Here is a 16,989-nt window from a genome sequence, read left to right as displayed (position 1 = left end):
TTTTATTTTTTCCCACTTATATTCAATAAAAGGAAAATCCAAATCCAGGAAGTCGAAAAGAAACGCCGAAAATGCGATCAGCCAAAATAACACGAAATCTTTTAATAAAGATCGAATCCTTCCTATTCTTATAAAATTTTGCTTTGCTTTAAACACGCAAAATGTTGTATTGAACGTTTTGCGAAATACTAAATAAAAGGAAACAGGAAAGTAAAGTCGTTTGGGTTAACTTGAAACGAATTCGTTTCTTCAAACTAGGGATGGGCGATGATGAGAAATCATCGATTTTTTCATCGGTGGTGATGACATCGGAGGGTCAACATCGATTCTCGATTTTCATCGACCGATAATAATCGATTTTACACAATATCGATAACATTCTAAAATACGGAATTGTTCCCGTGCTCATCAGAAGTAAGCCGTATGTATAAGAGTTTCAGATTTGTTTAAAAAAATTTATCAAAAAACTTAAAATCAAATCAAATATTTTACTACCTTCGCCTTTTTGATTAATTATAGTTTTACATACGTACAACCACGTTCAGGTACATCGTCACCTGAAATGCAAAAGTCGTAACTACATATGTATGTATGTATGTATGAACAGTGAATATCTGGAATCATCGGCACTTCGATTATGTGTGCAAGGTATCGATGTGCCGATGTTCTACATAGTCCGCAATCGATTATAAGACATCGATATTTTACGCCTTATCATCGATAAAATCGAATATCGATGAATATTGGACATCCCTACTTCAAGCCCACAAGTTTTTTGAGAAACCTTCGGCCTGGGCTGGACAAGTTCCACGCGCACATTTTTATATATCTAAGCATAAATAAAAGTCATTCATTTGGATAGTAAACCGCTTTTACTATGACAATTTTTTTATTATGACAGAATATGGAATCCATAATGTACACTTGTGCTCAGAAACTTAAACCGCCTACATATTTTTCAAAGTATTCAAAATACTTTTCATATAAAAGTTTTTTATTTATTTATTATTTTTTTTGTATAAAGGTACAGTTCACTCTATTGGCCTTATTAAATAAAATAAAATTTCTGGGTATGAACTTTTTTTTAAATTTGGTATAAAACTGTACTTTTACTTTAAATTTGGTATACATTTTGAGCATCGTTTCGCAGTTCGCTGGTGTATCGTTTTTGCGGGCTGCAGGGGAGTCGTTTTCGTGACCCGCCGGCGAACTGTGCTTTTCATCAAACAAACTACACATATTAGAAAAAATTACATACTATAAAAGTTTATTGAGATTACTTAAGTAAGATTCAAGTCGATTTCGGAAAATACCCTTTGACTTAGAGAGATCAAGATCCAGAGAGATCTAGAAATCGTATTGATTTCTTGCAAAGTTCTATTTAAGGAAGCATTTCGGCTGTTAGGAGTTTTGCTAATAGCGACTCGAAACAAATCAGTTTGGCGCAAAATTCTGCTAGGAACATTGAAATAGTAAATACTGCTGAGCAATAAGGGACTTTACATCGAAAATGAAGGAAATGGACAGGAAAATTCTTCGGTTATGCAACGGCATTAAGTTAATTAACTGACAATGTGAAAAATAGTATGGGATAGGGTCGGAGAAGTTAAGCGATCATAAGGCGTGTCGGATAAACAAACACGCGCTGGACTGACTCAATCCTGTTTATGTGGACTTGGTAATAAGGTCTCCAAATAAAGGCAGCGTACTCTAATCTTCACCGAACAAATGAATGGTAGCGACTACGCGCTACTATCGGAAACGAAAAATTGCCAAAAATGCACAGTAAGCCCTAGCTACTTCAAACTTGCCATTTTGACTAAAACTTAATAGACTACAAAAGCGCATACTCAAAATTTTTCTAAAAAATCTAAAACCTCGAAATTTTTATGACTCGAATAATTCGGATTTTCTTCGTTTTTTTTTTTTTGTTGCTTAAAATAACTAATTTTGTTATTTTTAATAAAGCACACTAAAATGTTGATTGAAACTAACATTTCTGTTTTTTCTATTAATATTACCATACTCAAAATTTTTCTAAAAAATCTAAAACCTCGAAATTTTTATGACTCGAATAATTCGGATTTTCTTCGTTTTTTTTTTGTTGCTTAAAATAACTAATTTTGTTATTTTTAATAAAGCACACTAAAATGTTGATTGAAACTAACATTTCTGTTTTTTTCTATTAATATTACCATATTCAACATAAATAGTGCCGTTGTAAGGATCTCATATTTTTTCTCTTACCGATAGTATCGATACTATCGAATGGTGAGGCCCAAAGACTCCACCAGATTTTAAAAGCCTTCAAAATTCCTATGAACTTGATATACAATGTTTTGCAATCAAATTATCAGTTTAAAAGTTATCTGCAATTTATGGGTGAAATCGGACACAAATTTAAGTCGCATCGTTATTCTACTGTGAATTACACCTAAAAGCTGCAAACTTTTTGTTCTTATTTTTATGCTATATTGAAGCTTATTTAATTTCCAAGTATATAGATCCAATCTTTTGCGAATCGATTTGAAAATAGAAAATTTATAGCAAAATTAGTAAATGATATTGTGCTCCTCGCAATTAGAAAAATGCCTGACAATGACAATAAATAGTTTGTAATATTTTGTAACAATTGTTACGAATTATGCCTTGGCTGGCAAAAAAGTTGATAAAATAAGATAAATCGAGATAGTAAAATAAAATTTAATTTATACATAAATAAAGTTTGGAAGTTTCTGTGGGATAAATTTATACTTGTAAATATTTTCCACCAAAATAAAAGCTACTTTACTAAAGTTACATACAACTTCAAGCTTTTTCCATAGTTGGCGTTTTTGTCCTTTTTTATTCCCTCATATGAGAGAAATTCTCAGAATTAAAAATTACTGTAAGTTACTGTGTAATTATTTTAAGAGATAACAAGCAGTTCTTAAGCAAAAAATACAACCGACTTCAATTCTCATATAAAAATTAAGGAGTACCTTTAATTTTTTCATGATCAAATGATCGGATCTAAACCAAATTAGTATGGGACCACTTGTGAGACACTATCTTTCCGATAGAAAAAGAATTGTCGAAATCAATAACGTGGTGGTTATCCGACGAATTGATAACCTTCTTCTTTTTTGGAAGTCGGCTAACAATAATGAAATCTTATTTGTAAATATTTCATGATTTAAAAAATTAAATGATTTCACAGTTACATAGCTCTGATAAACACATACATATGTACATTAGGGCTGGCTAGTTTTTTTTGTATTGCGCATATAGCATAGGAGGGTTTTACGTATGAAATATATATATTCATGATCCAATGATCGGATCTAAACCAGACTAGTATGGGACCGCCTCTGAGACGCTACCTTTCCGATGCAAAAAATTAATTAATTATCGAAATCGGTTGACGTGGTCCAAAGTTATGCGGTAAAATACATAAAAAAATAAAATAAAAATATTCCGACGAACTGATAACCTCCTCCTTTTTTGGAAGTCGGTCAAAAAATAGTTTAATTTGGTCAAAAGAAGTGGTGAGTCCCAGGAAATACACATTTTATATTTTTTTAGGAGTAGCACAATTTTTCAAATTCATAAATGATCACTTGTCAACCCAATTGAAGTGCACTATAACCCGCGTAACTAATATTTTTTAATTGCTACTCTATTTAAACCATATTTTCAAAATTGTTTTCTATTTGCCCGCTCAAATTAGATTTTCAAGGCTGCGGTAACTCGCATAAAGCTGAAAATTGGTAAGAATGTTACGAACGTCATTATAAATGAAATGTGAAACGTTCTTATCGATCCCAGATCTGTAAACGAATTATCCAAGGTCAAAGGTCATATAAATTGATGTGACAGTACGAATGGAAGTTTTAATAGCGAGGTTTTAGTTTTTTAAACTAAAATTTTATTATTATAAATACAAAGATAGGTAGGCAGCTTTGTTGGTTTTCAGCCCCGAAATTACTATTTCTTCCTGGTGATAGTCGTGGTTCATCAACTCCGTCGCCCCGACAAGTGAGCAGGGTAAAGAAGTACCTTCAGCCAGGTAGAAAGTGAAATGCTTATGTATGTAGATACCTATGTACTAGATTTTATGGAGATAACTTAAGTCAGCCCGATATTAAAGGAGTGTGCACATATAGTATGTGAAATTATCTTTTTTGGCTAGGCAAGACCGACAAATTTAAAGACCGCAAAATCCTTTCCAAGTAAGCTTTTAAGCTAGGTTAGGAAATCAAAAAGCGCTCAAAGCACTCAAAGTTTTCCATGTTATTTTATATGGGAAAAATAAAATTTTTCGTAGAAAAGGCATAGAATTCTTGAAAATCAATATTTTTAGATCGGAAAACTCTGGTTCTCTTCAGGATACTTTCAATAATAATATTCAATTGTTTATTTAACCATATTTTAATACTGACGATTTTTTATTGCTCGCCCCATTGCATTTTTCGCGGTTTTTGTGGGTTTTTGGCGGACCTATAAATTATAGTTGCGATGAAAAAATGGTTAAATAAACAATTGAATATTATTATTGAAAGTATCCTGAAGAGAACCAGAGTTTTCCGATCTAAAAATATTGATTTTTAACTATTCTATACCATTTCTACGAAAAGTTGTTTTTTCCCCATATAAAATACATGGAAAACTTTGTGCGCTTTGAACAACCTCTAAATATTTTTTGATTTCAAAATAAAAAATTAAGAGTATAGTTTTTGTGGTATAGAACAATCCTAGGGAGTGAGAGCATAAAAATTCCGACTTTACTTTTTCACATGCATTTTTGGACCACCCTAATGTACATGCATTGCTTTACTTTTATGAGCCTACATATCTAACGTACTTCTGTACCAACTCGCTTACGTCGGACAACTACATACATTATGTGCATATGCCCCAAGTGAAAGTAGATGAGGCTCTCCCATACGTTCCTTCCTAATATAACCTCTACTTCTTACTTAGTTCTTTGCCACGTGGCATTCATTCTTCCAACATAGGATCAATGGTGTGTTTTAATTTATTGTTGCTGCTGAATACGAAATCGAAACCCTGTCGATGCAGTGCAATTAAACTTTTTATCCTTTCCATAACTGCAATTTTGTATTCACTTGGCGTTTGCACTACCTTTGTCCGCGTCGCACGACTTGCGGAAATGTTTCTCAAAGCCAGTTGAGTATGCGGAAATAAAGTATTTTTTGTAGTCCATTGAAAGTAACACAATCCTTCGAGTTAGCTTATGAAGATGGCTGCAAAAATGTATTCTATGCACCTAATTTATAATTTAATACACCAACTGTGTAATTCGACACTGGAATGTACTTATCGCAGTACAATCAACAACAAATTTTCAATTCTGGTTTCAGTGACAGGCGAGTTCCAGCGATTTGTGTTGTTTCACTGAATACTTAACATACTTATGTTAGGAAAGAACATGATAAAATAATCATAATAATTATAAAACCCATTTAAAAAAGAAGTAAATGCGCCTGGGCCACTCTGGCGAAGTGAAACCTACGTTACATATCTAGTTTGTCTCATAATCAATATACATATGGGAGGTTCCATAGGAAAGTGAACCTCGGTGCAAAATTATTTTCTTTATAAAACTAACAAACGTGTGGATAAGGCATTTGTAGAAATCTTGAATGAACCAAAAAATAACAAATTAAAGCTTTTAATGCATTTTTGTTACCTTTTTTACGTTTTGAAATCAAGTTCTAAGTAAACTTTTTGATTGAGTTTAAAGTAGGTTGTGTTGAATAGACTGTCAAATAATTTGCGATTCATAATTCAAGTGTTTGGTAAGAAAAATACATAGTAGAACTTATCTGATTTTAAAAAAATTGTGTTATATATTAAATTGTGTGACTGCTTTATCTATACTATGAGTTATTATTAAGCAGTATTTGTCATGTCCCACCCGTGACAAAAAAGCTAAAAGTTGTTACATTTAATTACGGAAGTTGCGGTTGTGTTTCGTGTTTGTTACATAATGTTAGAAATTACTTGCAAATTTTTACCACAATTGCATTGTCGTTTCCACGTAGTTAGATAAGAATAATTCAACAGAGAAGCATTTCCCCAGCCGTGACAGCTATATGTGGGACAGTTGTCAGAGGTAGGTTTACAGGGCTGATAAGCTTTATTTGTTTGTTGAGGAGGACGCAGGGGAGGAGGGGGGATGCGCGGACTCGTCCATTATCTCTAAACCCTTGTGGTCAGCTGGATTAAGTTAAGTTACATATTGACCAGTTTTGGTTTTTTATTTTGTTAACCTAATGTCTATAGTTTTTTTTTTTTACAAAAGTCCAAAAGTCCTACCCAGAATTACATAACTCTCCATTTAAAATTTCAAATTATAAAAATTCAACAAACTCTAACAATTACACCCACAAATTTTAAACCTTTTGTGCAGAATTTTTGGGTATGCAGTTTTGTAGTCCATTAAATTTAAGTAGGTAAAAGTGAATTTAACCCCTACTTGGCTTCTTATATTTTTTAATAACTAATCTTTATATATAAAGAAAACTATAATCAAAATTTTCGCTGCGAATGTTCGCTGTAAAAATTAAAACACACTGTTGTATATGAGAACGCACACAACCAAAGCAAACGACGACGTTCGTCCGACGACTGTTCGCAATGATAGACTTATTTCTATCGTCCGTGGCGTGGCGGCAGCGGCAAAATACAATCCATTGTGGCCATATGCTAAATATTCTCAAGTTTTCAAATCGAAATTGAAAAATACTGTATTAGGTTTTGTTAAAAATTAATAATCTTATTATTTGTAAACATTTTAATTGTACCTTGTCATAAGCAGCTGAATCCGTTGTCGCCGTAGTTGTGTTTTACTGAGCGAAATTTTTGGGCGAAAGTTGCCGCCGTCGTCGCACTACTGTGCGAAAATTCGCCGTTCGTCGGTATTGTGTTTCAACGGCAATTCGCTTTTATACAGGCGCGAAACACAGCAGAAACGGTTCTTGAAGAAGGCAATTTCGCATGAGGTGGTTGTGTTGTTGGTTTGAAGAGCTTTGTAGAGTTTATATTCTCGTTCGTATTTATTTTCCGAGGTCAAAGCATTACAAAATGCTGACCTTAGCAGTGAATTTTTCCCGACCTACAGATTTTTAGCCTAGCATAGTAGTGAAAAAAGAATGTAGTTATTGCTACATGTAGATTTTTTCTAATTTTTCCTACACAATTTAAATGTGCTGCGAATTTCGCGTGAAAAAACCAGTACCCTAAAGGCATTCTTAGGGAACCACATTCTGCATGGTCCGACTGGGTTGTTCGCACGCACACAGTGACATCAATCCCACGCACACTACAAAAATGCTCTGCCGAGGCTGCCCACCTCTGGTCTAAGGATTAAAAATAAAATCGTGCCTCATGAAATTTCTATCAATAATCCACCGGGACACTGATTTTGTTTCCTAAAATGTAAAAGCTGTTTTGATAGACTTTTTCAGCTTTAAATATTAATAAAAACGTGGTCAAAGTATCAAAAAACCGCGTTTTTGCAATATTTGAGAGGCTCCAGCAAAAAAACGAAAGGTGATAGAACCTTCCACTTTGGTTAAATTAAAGCTAGAACTCTCGGCTAGTATCCCTGAAAATACCATACATTCACCTTGACTTTATGGGCACTTATAGTCATTTATTGAACCATAACAAAATACTGGAGTATTGTGCTATTGGAAGAAAGAAAATTGTGCCAAAATCCGTTTTTGCTGTTCAATAAATGACTAAATGATCTTAAGGTTAGGGTCCAGGGATTAATTTAAGCCTAAGTGGAAGATTCTACCACCTTTTGTTTAATTGCGGTAGGTACTCAAACTTCGCCAAAATGAGTTTTCGTTATTCAATAAATGACTAAATGATCTTAAGGTTAGGGTCCAGGGATTAATTTAAGCCTAAGTGGAAGATTCTACCACCTTTTGTTTAATTGCGGTAGGTACTCAAACTTCGCCAAAATGAGTTTTCGTTATTCAATAAATGACTAAATGATCTTAAGGTTAGGGTCCAGGGATTAATTTAAGCCTAAGTGGAAGATTCTACCACCTTTTGTTTAATTGCGGTAGGTACTCAAACTTCGCCAAAATGAGTTTTCGTTATTCAATAAATGACTATAAGTGACCATCAAGTCAAGGGATAGTTGTCGAGAGTTCTAGCTTTAATTTAAGCCCAAGTGGAAGGTTCTATCACCCTTCGTTTTGTTGCTAGAGCTTCTCAAATATTGCAAAAACGCAATTTTTTGATACTTTGACCACGATTTTCTCAAAATCTATAGCTGATGGAAACTTTATAAATACTTACAGATTCGTAATCAGCACAAAAAAGTCTATTGTTTCCCATTTTTGTTCGCCTGTGTAATCCACCGCTCATACCATTATAAGCATGGTGACAGGTAATAAGGTCAATGGAAATAAGGTCAATTGACCTTATTTCCGTTGATCTTATTGCCTGTCACCTATAAGCGTATGCTATTTACATATTTACTCAGATTACACTATGCCGCACGATTTTATTTTTTAGTTTGATCAATGCCCCAGACTGATGAGGAGAGTGGTGTGATTACTGATACCTACGGCCTACCTAATTATTGCTTAGCTTTTAGTACATATTTACATATGTATGTATGTATGTAGATATATGTAAGTTGTAAATTTGGCACACATGATTTGCGGTTGGGCAATTAGTTAGCTAACAACAATGTGTAATAAAGGAAATTGTTTTCCGTTATAAAGGCAGGGTGACACAAAACTGTGTTAATACATACTTCGTGTTTTAGAAAGATGATGAATTGTGTGGTTGAAAGTCCTTCTTTAAATCTTCAACACGCCATCCAACAGGTTATTCAACTTTCAAATGAAGCCAAAGAACGTAGGATATAAACAAGCAATTTTTAAGCAAAAAACAAAACCGACTTTAATTCTCATATAAAAACTTAAGATTACCGTTAATTTCTTCATAGTTTTCAAACTTTTTAAACAAATAGTAGGATAGTAGTCCAAAATTTAGATAGTAATATGTATTTGAAAAAGAATTTCACGAATTCAAACAGGTATTCCTTTCTTTTGACATTGACTCCAGTAATTCAAATTTAGTTTCTTTGATCATCGTTATAGCGATTTCACCGCAGAGCCATTTTGCTACGGAACTATTTTATCGTTTTATGTTTCTGTATGTAGTTTCTATGTAGTATAAAAGCAATGAATGTTTTAATGCACAAATGTTATTTTCTAATTAACTATGTTTGTATGTAGTAGGGATGTTAATTTTTCGGCTTTTTCCGATCCCGGGATTTTCCGGATGGCGTTGTCACAATCCCGGGATGCCGGGATTAGTCCCGTGATTTAGATATTCCTTACTTTTCAACAACTTGAATCGAAAAAATTGCTTCTATATTGTTTGAGAAGCTCTCCTACCATGAAATAAATAATAAAGAAACGGGGCTTTATTTAAAGTGGCATTTTTATTTTTTCTCTCTGACCGCAGGATCTATTTTGAAGGACTTTGTAATTTCAAAGATATGATTACTTCCAAAAATTATTAAAAAAAATCAATGCAATGTAGAATAAAAATATGGGTAACAAATGCAATAGGAAATTTCTTTAGAATTAAAAAAAAAATTAAATCTTTTGGATTGACAAGGACGTATAGGTAATTTTTAAGCTGACAAAGTTAAAAGAACGAAATTCGAGGATGTTATCGAGTTTATATAAGCCCTTAACATACTTTTTTTTTCAAAAACAAATATTGCGAAATTTCAAGGATAAAATTTTAAAATGACATTTTCCATATATACCAGCACTTCTTCACCAGAAACTTGAATCTGTTTAAATTCTACAGGATTTCCTCATTAATTTTATACCCATACTTCTTCTCTAAGCACATTTCTCTGAATTTTTTAAAGCATTTTTGAATTACTGACGGCAGAGTGAAAAACTAAAAACGCAATTTTACTATATTTGGCCCATGATTTCGCGACTATATTGATATTTGTTTTTAAAATTTACTATCGCGCGGTGTTATGTGTATAATGAGCTACACATTTATAAAAAAAATATTAATTATTAAATAAAAGAAGAAATATAGCCAATGCTGGTCAATAAAAGGAGTTTCTATTATTGCCATCAGTGCAAGCAAATTACAAATCCCGAAAATCCCGGGACTAACATTCCTAGTATGTAGGTATTATGTTAATTTTGGGTTTGGTCAGAAGTGCCCATCTTTATAAATGTACATATGCACATACATGCATACATATTAGTATATTCGAGTAAATAATATAGTAATGCAAATATATGTATGTGCATTAACATTGGCATCAGTTAATCTTCATACATATGTATCTAATTAATATTTCAAAGGAATATGAATGCCAGTAGTAATCAGAAGTTCGCTCATTTAGGCGACATTTCTTTTAGTTAAGTATTTAAATATACAGGAGCGGCTGAATAATATAAAAAATGCATGTACATCATTTCCATTTTGCTTACCTACTGTAACAAAGCCACAATCACTGCCTGACAAATTAAGGTTTGATAACAGGTTAATCCTCTGAAAGTTAATTTGTATTATGCGGGACAATAAATTTGTGCCTGTATGAACAGTTTGGATATACTACTTTAATGCGCCATATCGTCGTTTAAAGTACAAAACCGCGTATCGTGATTCTGCAAAACCGCCTAACTGAAATTGGCTGCAAAAATTGGATTTGCTCACACAAGCTCTTGGCTCAATCCTTATCCATTCGCCCTGAAATATACTAGCCAGATATGCGAGTGCTTTATAAAAAAGAGAACCATTTTGAAATATGAGTGTTTTTACACTCTAGAAAATAATTTCTACGACTTCACATACGTGGTTTTGCATTTTTCTGATACGCGGTTTTGCACTTTAAACGACGATATATTATTGAGAATCTCCTAATTTCTCTCAGCGCATTTACATACTTATACGGTAGACAAACGGGCTCGATTATTTGCATTACCAGCATTAATTTGCTTTAACTCATGCATTTTCCTCTTTAAAATGAGCATAAGCAGCCGAACAAATGCACGAAATTTTTGGGAATTAACTCGGATCCGGGGAATTTTCGATGACAACACTGGTAAAAACGGCCAGTTGTTGTCTTTTGTACAAGTAAGCAAACGAAGCAGTCGTGTTTTGCGTACGCGGTAGCCGAGTGGTGAGAGTTGCGAGCTACAAGCCTGTAGCTGCCAGGTTCGATATTCGGTTGGAGCGATTGCGAAAAGTTTTTTGTTTTTATTATTTATTTTATATTTTTTTATTTTATTTTATTTATATATTTAATTTTACTTTATTTTATTTTCATTTGCTTTATTTTATATCACATTTCTTATTTTACTTTTAGTTAATTTTAATTATTAAAGATGAATTTTGTTAAAAATTCAACAATAACTAACTGAAAGTAACGTAAAAAAAATATAGAACTTAAAAAAAAATTATGAAAAGGAAATAAAAAAAGTATACTGGCCGTGGGACTCGAACCCACAACCTTGCGGCTGGTTTATTCGCATTACTGCCGTCTGTAAGGGTAAAATTTTAATTTGCATTTATGCTTATTAATTCAAATTAATTTTCTCCGTCTGTCTACCATATAACATACGTATTGCATATCATTCTATGCAGTGCAGTGCAAAGTATGCATAACTGAGCTATAAGCTGAGCTATAAGAGTACATGTAGAAGTTTAATTTCATTCATTATAATTTAATGCTAATATTTGTAATAAAATGCAAAAACTATATATTTTTGTTTTCATTTACCAATAGAAAATCCGACATACATACATACCTCCTACATATACTAGAACTGTTAGTATGATGAAATCAATTCCCGTCTTCGTGTTTTACGCATTTTTAATGACGGTGTCTATTGGAGCGATCGAGTCACGCCCTCAAAATGCTATCGACAACAGACAGGTAAGAAAAAAACACAACTTTTTCCCGAGTGGGTGGATAACTCTATTCATTAAATATGCGTATTGAATAACTTTAAGTAACTTTAAAGATAACCAGGGCCGTAAATAGAAAATCCGGGCCCGGTGTTAAATATGGGCCGGGCCCCATAATTGTTTTTTTTTTATGTTTGTTCGAATTTCCAACGGTATGTAGGTATGTTTTTTTTTTTTGGAGAACTGTTTTTGCTAAATTGTTGTACAGATCAAGTGAGTACGTAAAATAGTTTTTATTATTTTAGTCAAAATGCGTTCCTTTAAGCTCAGATGGGTCGGAACTTTTCTGAAGATTAGCAAACATCTGTTGACTTCGCAATGTGGGGAAAACCTATCTATGTATATTGCTTTGACTAGCGCGGAATTGACCTTACTACATTTGCATGTGTACCTAAAAATGCGCTTTCGCAGTTATTAGAATTTATAATAGCCACGTGAAAATTCAATAATAATCAAATTTATCAAAATAACAAAATATTCTAATATCGTCTTCCTTATGCCAGAAATATGAATGTGTAAAAATGAAAATGTTGGGAAATCGAGTTTGAAAGTTTTTTATGAGACTTAACTGTACATTCATGTAATGGACATTTTAAATTATGTGGTTTCCGTGTACGCATAGTATAGAACATTCAAAGATTAATAAAGTCAACCAAATATCTCAAAATTGGTAAATTTGCACACTCATGCTTCTGGGGGACGATATATAATCCCGAGGGAAACACAAACTAGGGATGTTAATTTTTTCGATTTTTGCGATCCCGGGATTTTCGGGACATCGTTCATACAATCCCGGGACTAGTCCCGGAATTTAGATATTCATTTTTTTCCAACAACTTAACCTGAAAAAATTGCATCAACATAGTTTGAGAAGCTGTCCTACCATATACATAGTTAATANGATTTTTGCGATCCCGGGATTTTCGGGACATCGTTCATACAATCCCGGGACTAGTCCCGGAATTTAGATATTCATTTTTTTCCAACAACTTAACCTGAAAAAATTGCATCAACATAGTTTGAGAAGCTGTCCTACCATATACATAGTTAATAATATAATGTAAAAAAAATATTTTTTAAAAACAAGCTTTTGTTTAACATGTACAATCAAAGGAATAGAATAAAGTAGTGTAACAAAATATTTTTTAGCAAGAAAATTTTGTCACTAATTTACTTCGTTTTTAAAAAAGCTTGTCTTGCGAATAGCAAACCGGCATTTAAATATCTGCATACATACATATACATACATACCTAACCAATTATGCATNGACAAGCTTTTTTAAAAACGAAGTAAATTAGTACAAATTGTTAGTAATTTTCATTAGAGTTTGAATAACTCCTTTCACTAAATGGCTTTTAGTAACTTTAACGAGACCTTAACTTATTTTATTTTATTCATTTTAGTGCAGTTCTGACGAAATTTTCTTGCTAAAAAATCGTTTGTTACACTACTTTATTTTATTCCTTTGATTGTAAAAGCTTGTTTTTAAAAAATATTTTTTTTGTCAATGTTATTGTGGCTTGTTAACATTTTTTATTTTTAATATTTTTTATTGAGCTTTGTACCACGATTGTTTATTAAGAAAAATTGAAAAAGCAACAAAGTCTAAGCGGTAAAAGTTATAGCAGCTATTTCGGAGATCACCACATCTCCTCATCGGACTTCTTTTTCAATAGACTTCAGCTGGGATCGAACCCGCGTCATCGATGTGCCAAGTCGGAAGCGTTAACCACTGAGCTATGTACATCCCGTAAACTCTTGTTGCTAATTCATTTTCCAATAACATTGACAAATACATAGTTTAGGAAGAGCCTGCCTGAAACTATACAAAAAAGCAAATAAGCAAATGGATGTATAGAATTGACAACAACAACCACGCTGTCGAGTTTAAATAGCGGCAAATCAGCTGCACTTGATAGTAGTTGGTTGAATAAGGAAAATGAATTAGCAACAAGAGTTTACGGGATGTACATAGCTCAGTGGTTAACGCTTCTGACTTTGAACATCGAATTCGCAGGTTCGATCCCTGCTGAAGTCTAGAAAAAAAAAGTCTGATGAGGAGATGTGGTGATCTCCGAAATAGTGCTATAACTTCTACCGCTTAGACTTTGTTGCTTTTTCAATTTTTCCTAATAAACAATCGTGGTACAAAGCTCAATAAAAATATTAAAAATAAAATGTTAACAAGCCACAATAACATTGACAAATACATAGTTTAGGAAGAGCCTGCCTGAAACTATACAAAAAAGCAAATAAGCAAATGGATGTATAGAATTGACAACAACAACCACGCTGTCGAGTTTAAATAGCGGCAAATCAGCTGCACTTGATAGTAGTTGGTTGAATAAGGAAAATGAATTAGCAACAAGAGTTTACGGGATGTACATAGCTCAGTGGTTAACGCTTCTGACTTTGAACATCGAATTCGCAGGTTCGATCCCTGCTGAAGTCTAGAAAAAAGAAGTCTGATGAGGAGATGTGGTGATCTCCGAAATAGTGCTATAACTTCTACCGCTTAGACTTTGTTGCTTTTTCAATTTTTCCTAATAAACAATCGTGGTACAAAGCTCAATAAAAATATTAAAAATAAAAAATATTTTTTTTACTTATTGAAAATTTTGGTGAAGATTTGTTGAATTTTATTAAATTTGGTAAAAACTTTGAATCATTAGTTTATATGCCATCTGATGCAGAATGAACTATACTTTTATAAAAATGAACGAAAAAGATTTGCTACGAAAAACATTGCAAATATTAAAAAAAAAAACACTGTACGGAAACATATTCTGGCTAGTGTATGTATCGTAAAAATCATATTTACAGATGCAAATACATACATACATATCGTGTAAGAACACTTTTACAGAAGTACATTTAGATTTAATATATAATGTTTTCAAGGCTATAAAAAACTCAAAATTTACGAGAACTTAATTAATCAATTATTTATTTTCACAATTATAGGATATTGAAAATTTAGACCAAGACCTGGACGAGATGCGGAATAGCTATTATGAGATGCCAGCATCGGCAACCTACTCTGGCGTCCCGCTCGATCGTTTGCAAATGTTGATCGCCCAATATAGGCCTACGTAAGTTCATACCTTCATACCTTTGTAGGGCGAATTCATAAAATATATATATGTATTACAATATTTTTGATTGGTTATCAATTTACAGATCTTACATGCGCACTCCCGGGTGGAACAGCGGCATGAATGAGCTCTTTCGTACGCCTGAGTCAAAACGTCAAGTAAGATATCGACAGTGCTACTTCAACCCGATCTCGTGCTTTAAGAAGTAAGCTGCTTAAGAAACTTAAGATGCCAAGACAAAGTAAAGTAAAGTATGGGGAAACGTTTGACTTAAATTTGTAAATACATACAATATCTATTAAATAAGGCATAAAAAACACATTGAGCCCACAGCTATTCGATTTATAAAAAAAATAACATTTCAAACAGCAACCGCTTAGCCCCAATTAACTATGTAATTTGTAATAAAATTTTATTCTTCTATGTTTACCATATTGCTTACATGTATGTACAGTGTACACACTTTTCTCGAAATGTGTGTTTTTTTTTAATAATTAATCAGAAAACTCTGAAATAAAATTTAGCAATCATACTACATTCTTATGCACATATGTACATAGTTATGGCTGATTACATAATATCAGAAAATTTCTAATACAGAATTTTTATTCAACCGATCCACTCACACATTTAAAGCCTATAAGAGACATAATGAAAAAATGATAGTGTTGTGTTGTTAAATCCTAAACTTATATACTAGGTACCTACGTATGCTTATTGCATAGTTCTANACATAATGAAAAAATGATAGTGTTGTGGTGTTAAATCCTAAACTTATATAGGTACCTACGTATGCTTATTGTATAGTTCTCAATTTCGTTAAGAGGGAATGCATCTGATCTGGTAAATCTGCATATATTTTAAATGCAAATTTTTAAACAATATTTTAACTAAAAATTTCGCATGTTTGTATTAATCACTATCCAAAAGAGTATATGAAACCTCTTAGAATAATGTAATTTTAAATAACGTATTCAAAGTATGACATTTGTATATGTATAGTGATATTTATTGTTAATAAATTTAAATTTGGAACAAAATCTAACTGGAAACGTTGAGCTTTTCTGAAATGGCAAATAAACCACAAAAATGCACAGACTTATTAGGGCACAAATAAGGACTGTATGTATGTCTCTTTTGTTTTTTTTTTGTAAAATTAAGTGGTGAGGTGCTTTTGTATGAAAGCAGTTTACACATCCAATTTACTATTATATATTAGAACACGCAAAAAAATCTTGCAATGGAACCGCAACCCGACACAAATTTAAGTATTTGGTATAGTAATGACCAGGGAATGGATTTTATAGAAATTGCCTTTTTTCTGCTAAAGAGATAGAGTATATCAGATTAAGAATGTCCACGATTTAGATTTCCCTGATTCTATATATACACCTTTGATGTTGCCGGTTTTTTTTTGCCTTTTTTAAGATATTTGCCTTTTTTGCCTTTTCTACTTTTAATCGTTTTAAAAGTTTCAAATGTTCCATATTTAAAATGGGTGCCACTTGTATCAACTCACGTCGGCGCACCTTTAGTACATTCAAGGCTTTTCTTCGGGAAAATCGAATGAAAATGCTGCCAGAAAGCTTCAAAATCCATCTTGTGGTTCAATGTTACTACAACTATACAGATTAAAGTTTTGTGAGTTAAAAACTCGAAAGGAAAATATAGCCAAAGATTCAAAGTAGACATTTTTTAGTGCTTTTTCTATTGCTTTTTCCTGCCAATTTCGCTATTTTATTTTACCTTTTCTGGCGTATTTCGTTATTTTATTTTGCCCTTTTTATAGGTTTTTAGGTCCAAAAAATCCATTCCCTGGCAATGACCCTCCATGAATCTTCCCTTTCTACGATAATTTTAAGAGGTGCCGCATGAAGCGTTAATTTTTTCCATAAGAATAACGCATAG

At 32.7% G+C, this 16,989-nt stretch overlaps 1 protein-coding gene across 1 annotated transcript in view; it reads left to right on the top strand.

The window, feature by feature from the left end:
• AstC (Allatostatin C) overlaps positions 1–15,455 on the top strand; it is a 31,528-nt gene extending 16,073 nt beyond the window's left edge. The window contains exons 2-4 of the mRNA XM_017617859.1: positions 11,804–11,953; positions 14,951–15,078; positions 15,167–15,455. Of these exons, the coding sequence (XP_017473348.1) occupies positions 11,852–11,953; positions 14,951–15,078; positions 15,167–15,290 (354 nt within the window). The 5' untranslated portion in view covers positions 11,804–11,851 and the 3' untranslated portion in view covers positions 15,291–15,455. The remainder of the gene's footprint in view (positions 1–11,803; positions 11,954–14,950; positions 15,079–15,166) is intronic.
• Positions 15,456–16,989: the final 1,534 nt, after the last annotated feature.

Source organism: Rhagoletis zephyria, unplaced genomic scaffold (genome assembly GCF_001687245.7).
Source record: "Rhagoletis zephyria isolate East Lansing unplaced genomic scaffold, Rhagoletis_zephyria_1.1 Rzeph_scaffold_01512, whole genome shotgun sequence".
NCBI lineage: Eukaryota > Metazoa > Arthropoda > Insecta > Diptera > Tephritidae > Rhagoletis > Rhagoletis zephyria.
The sequence above is the reverse complement of the archived record's forward strand: the minus strand, read 5'-3'. Positions and strand labels throughout refer to the sequence as shown.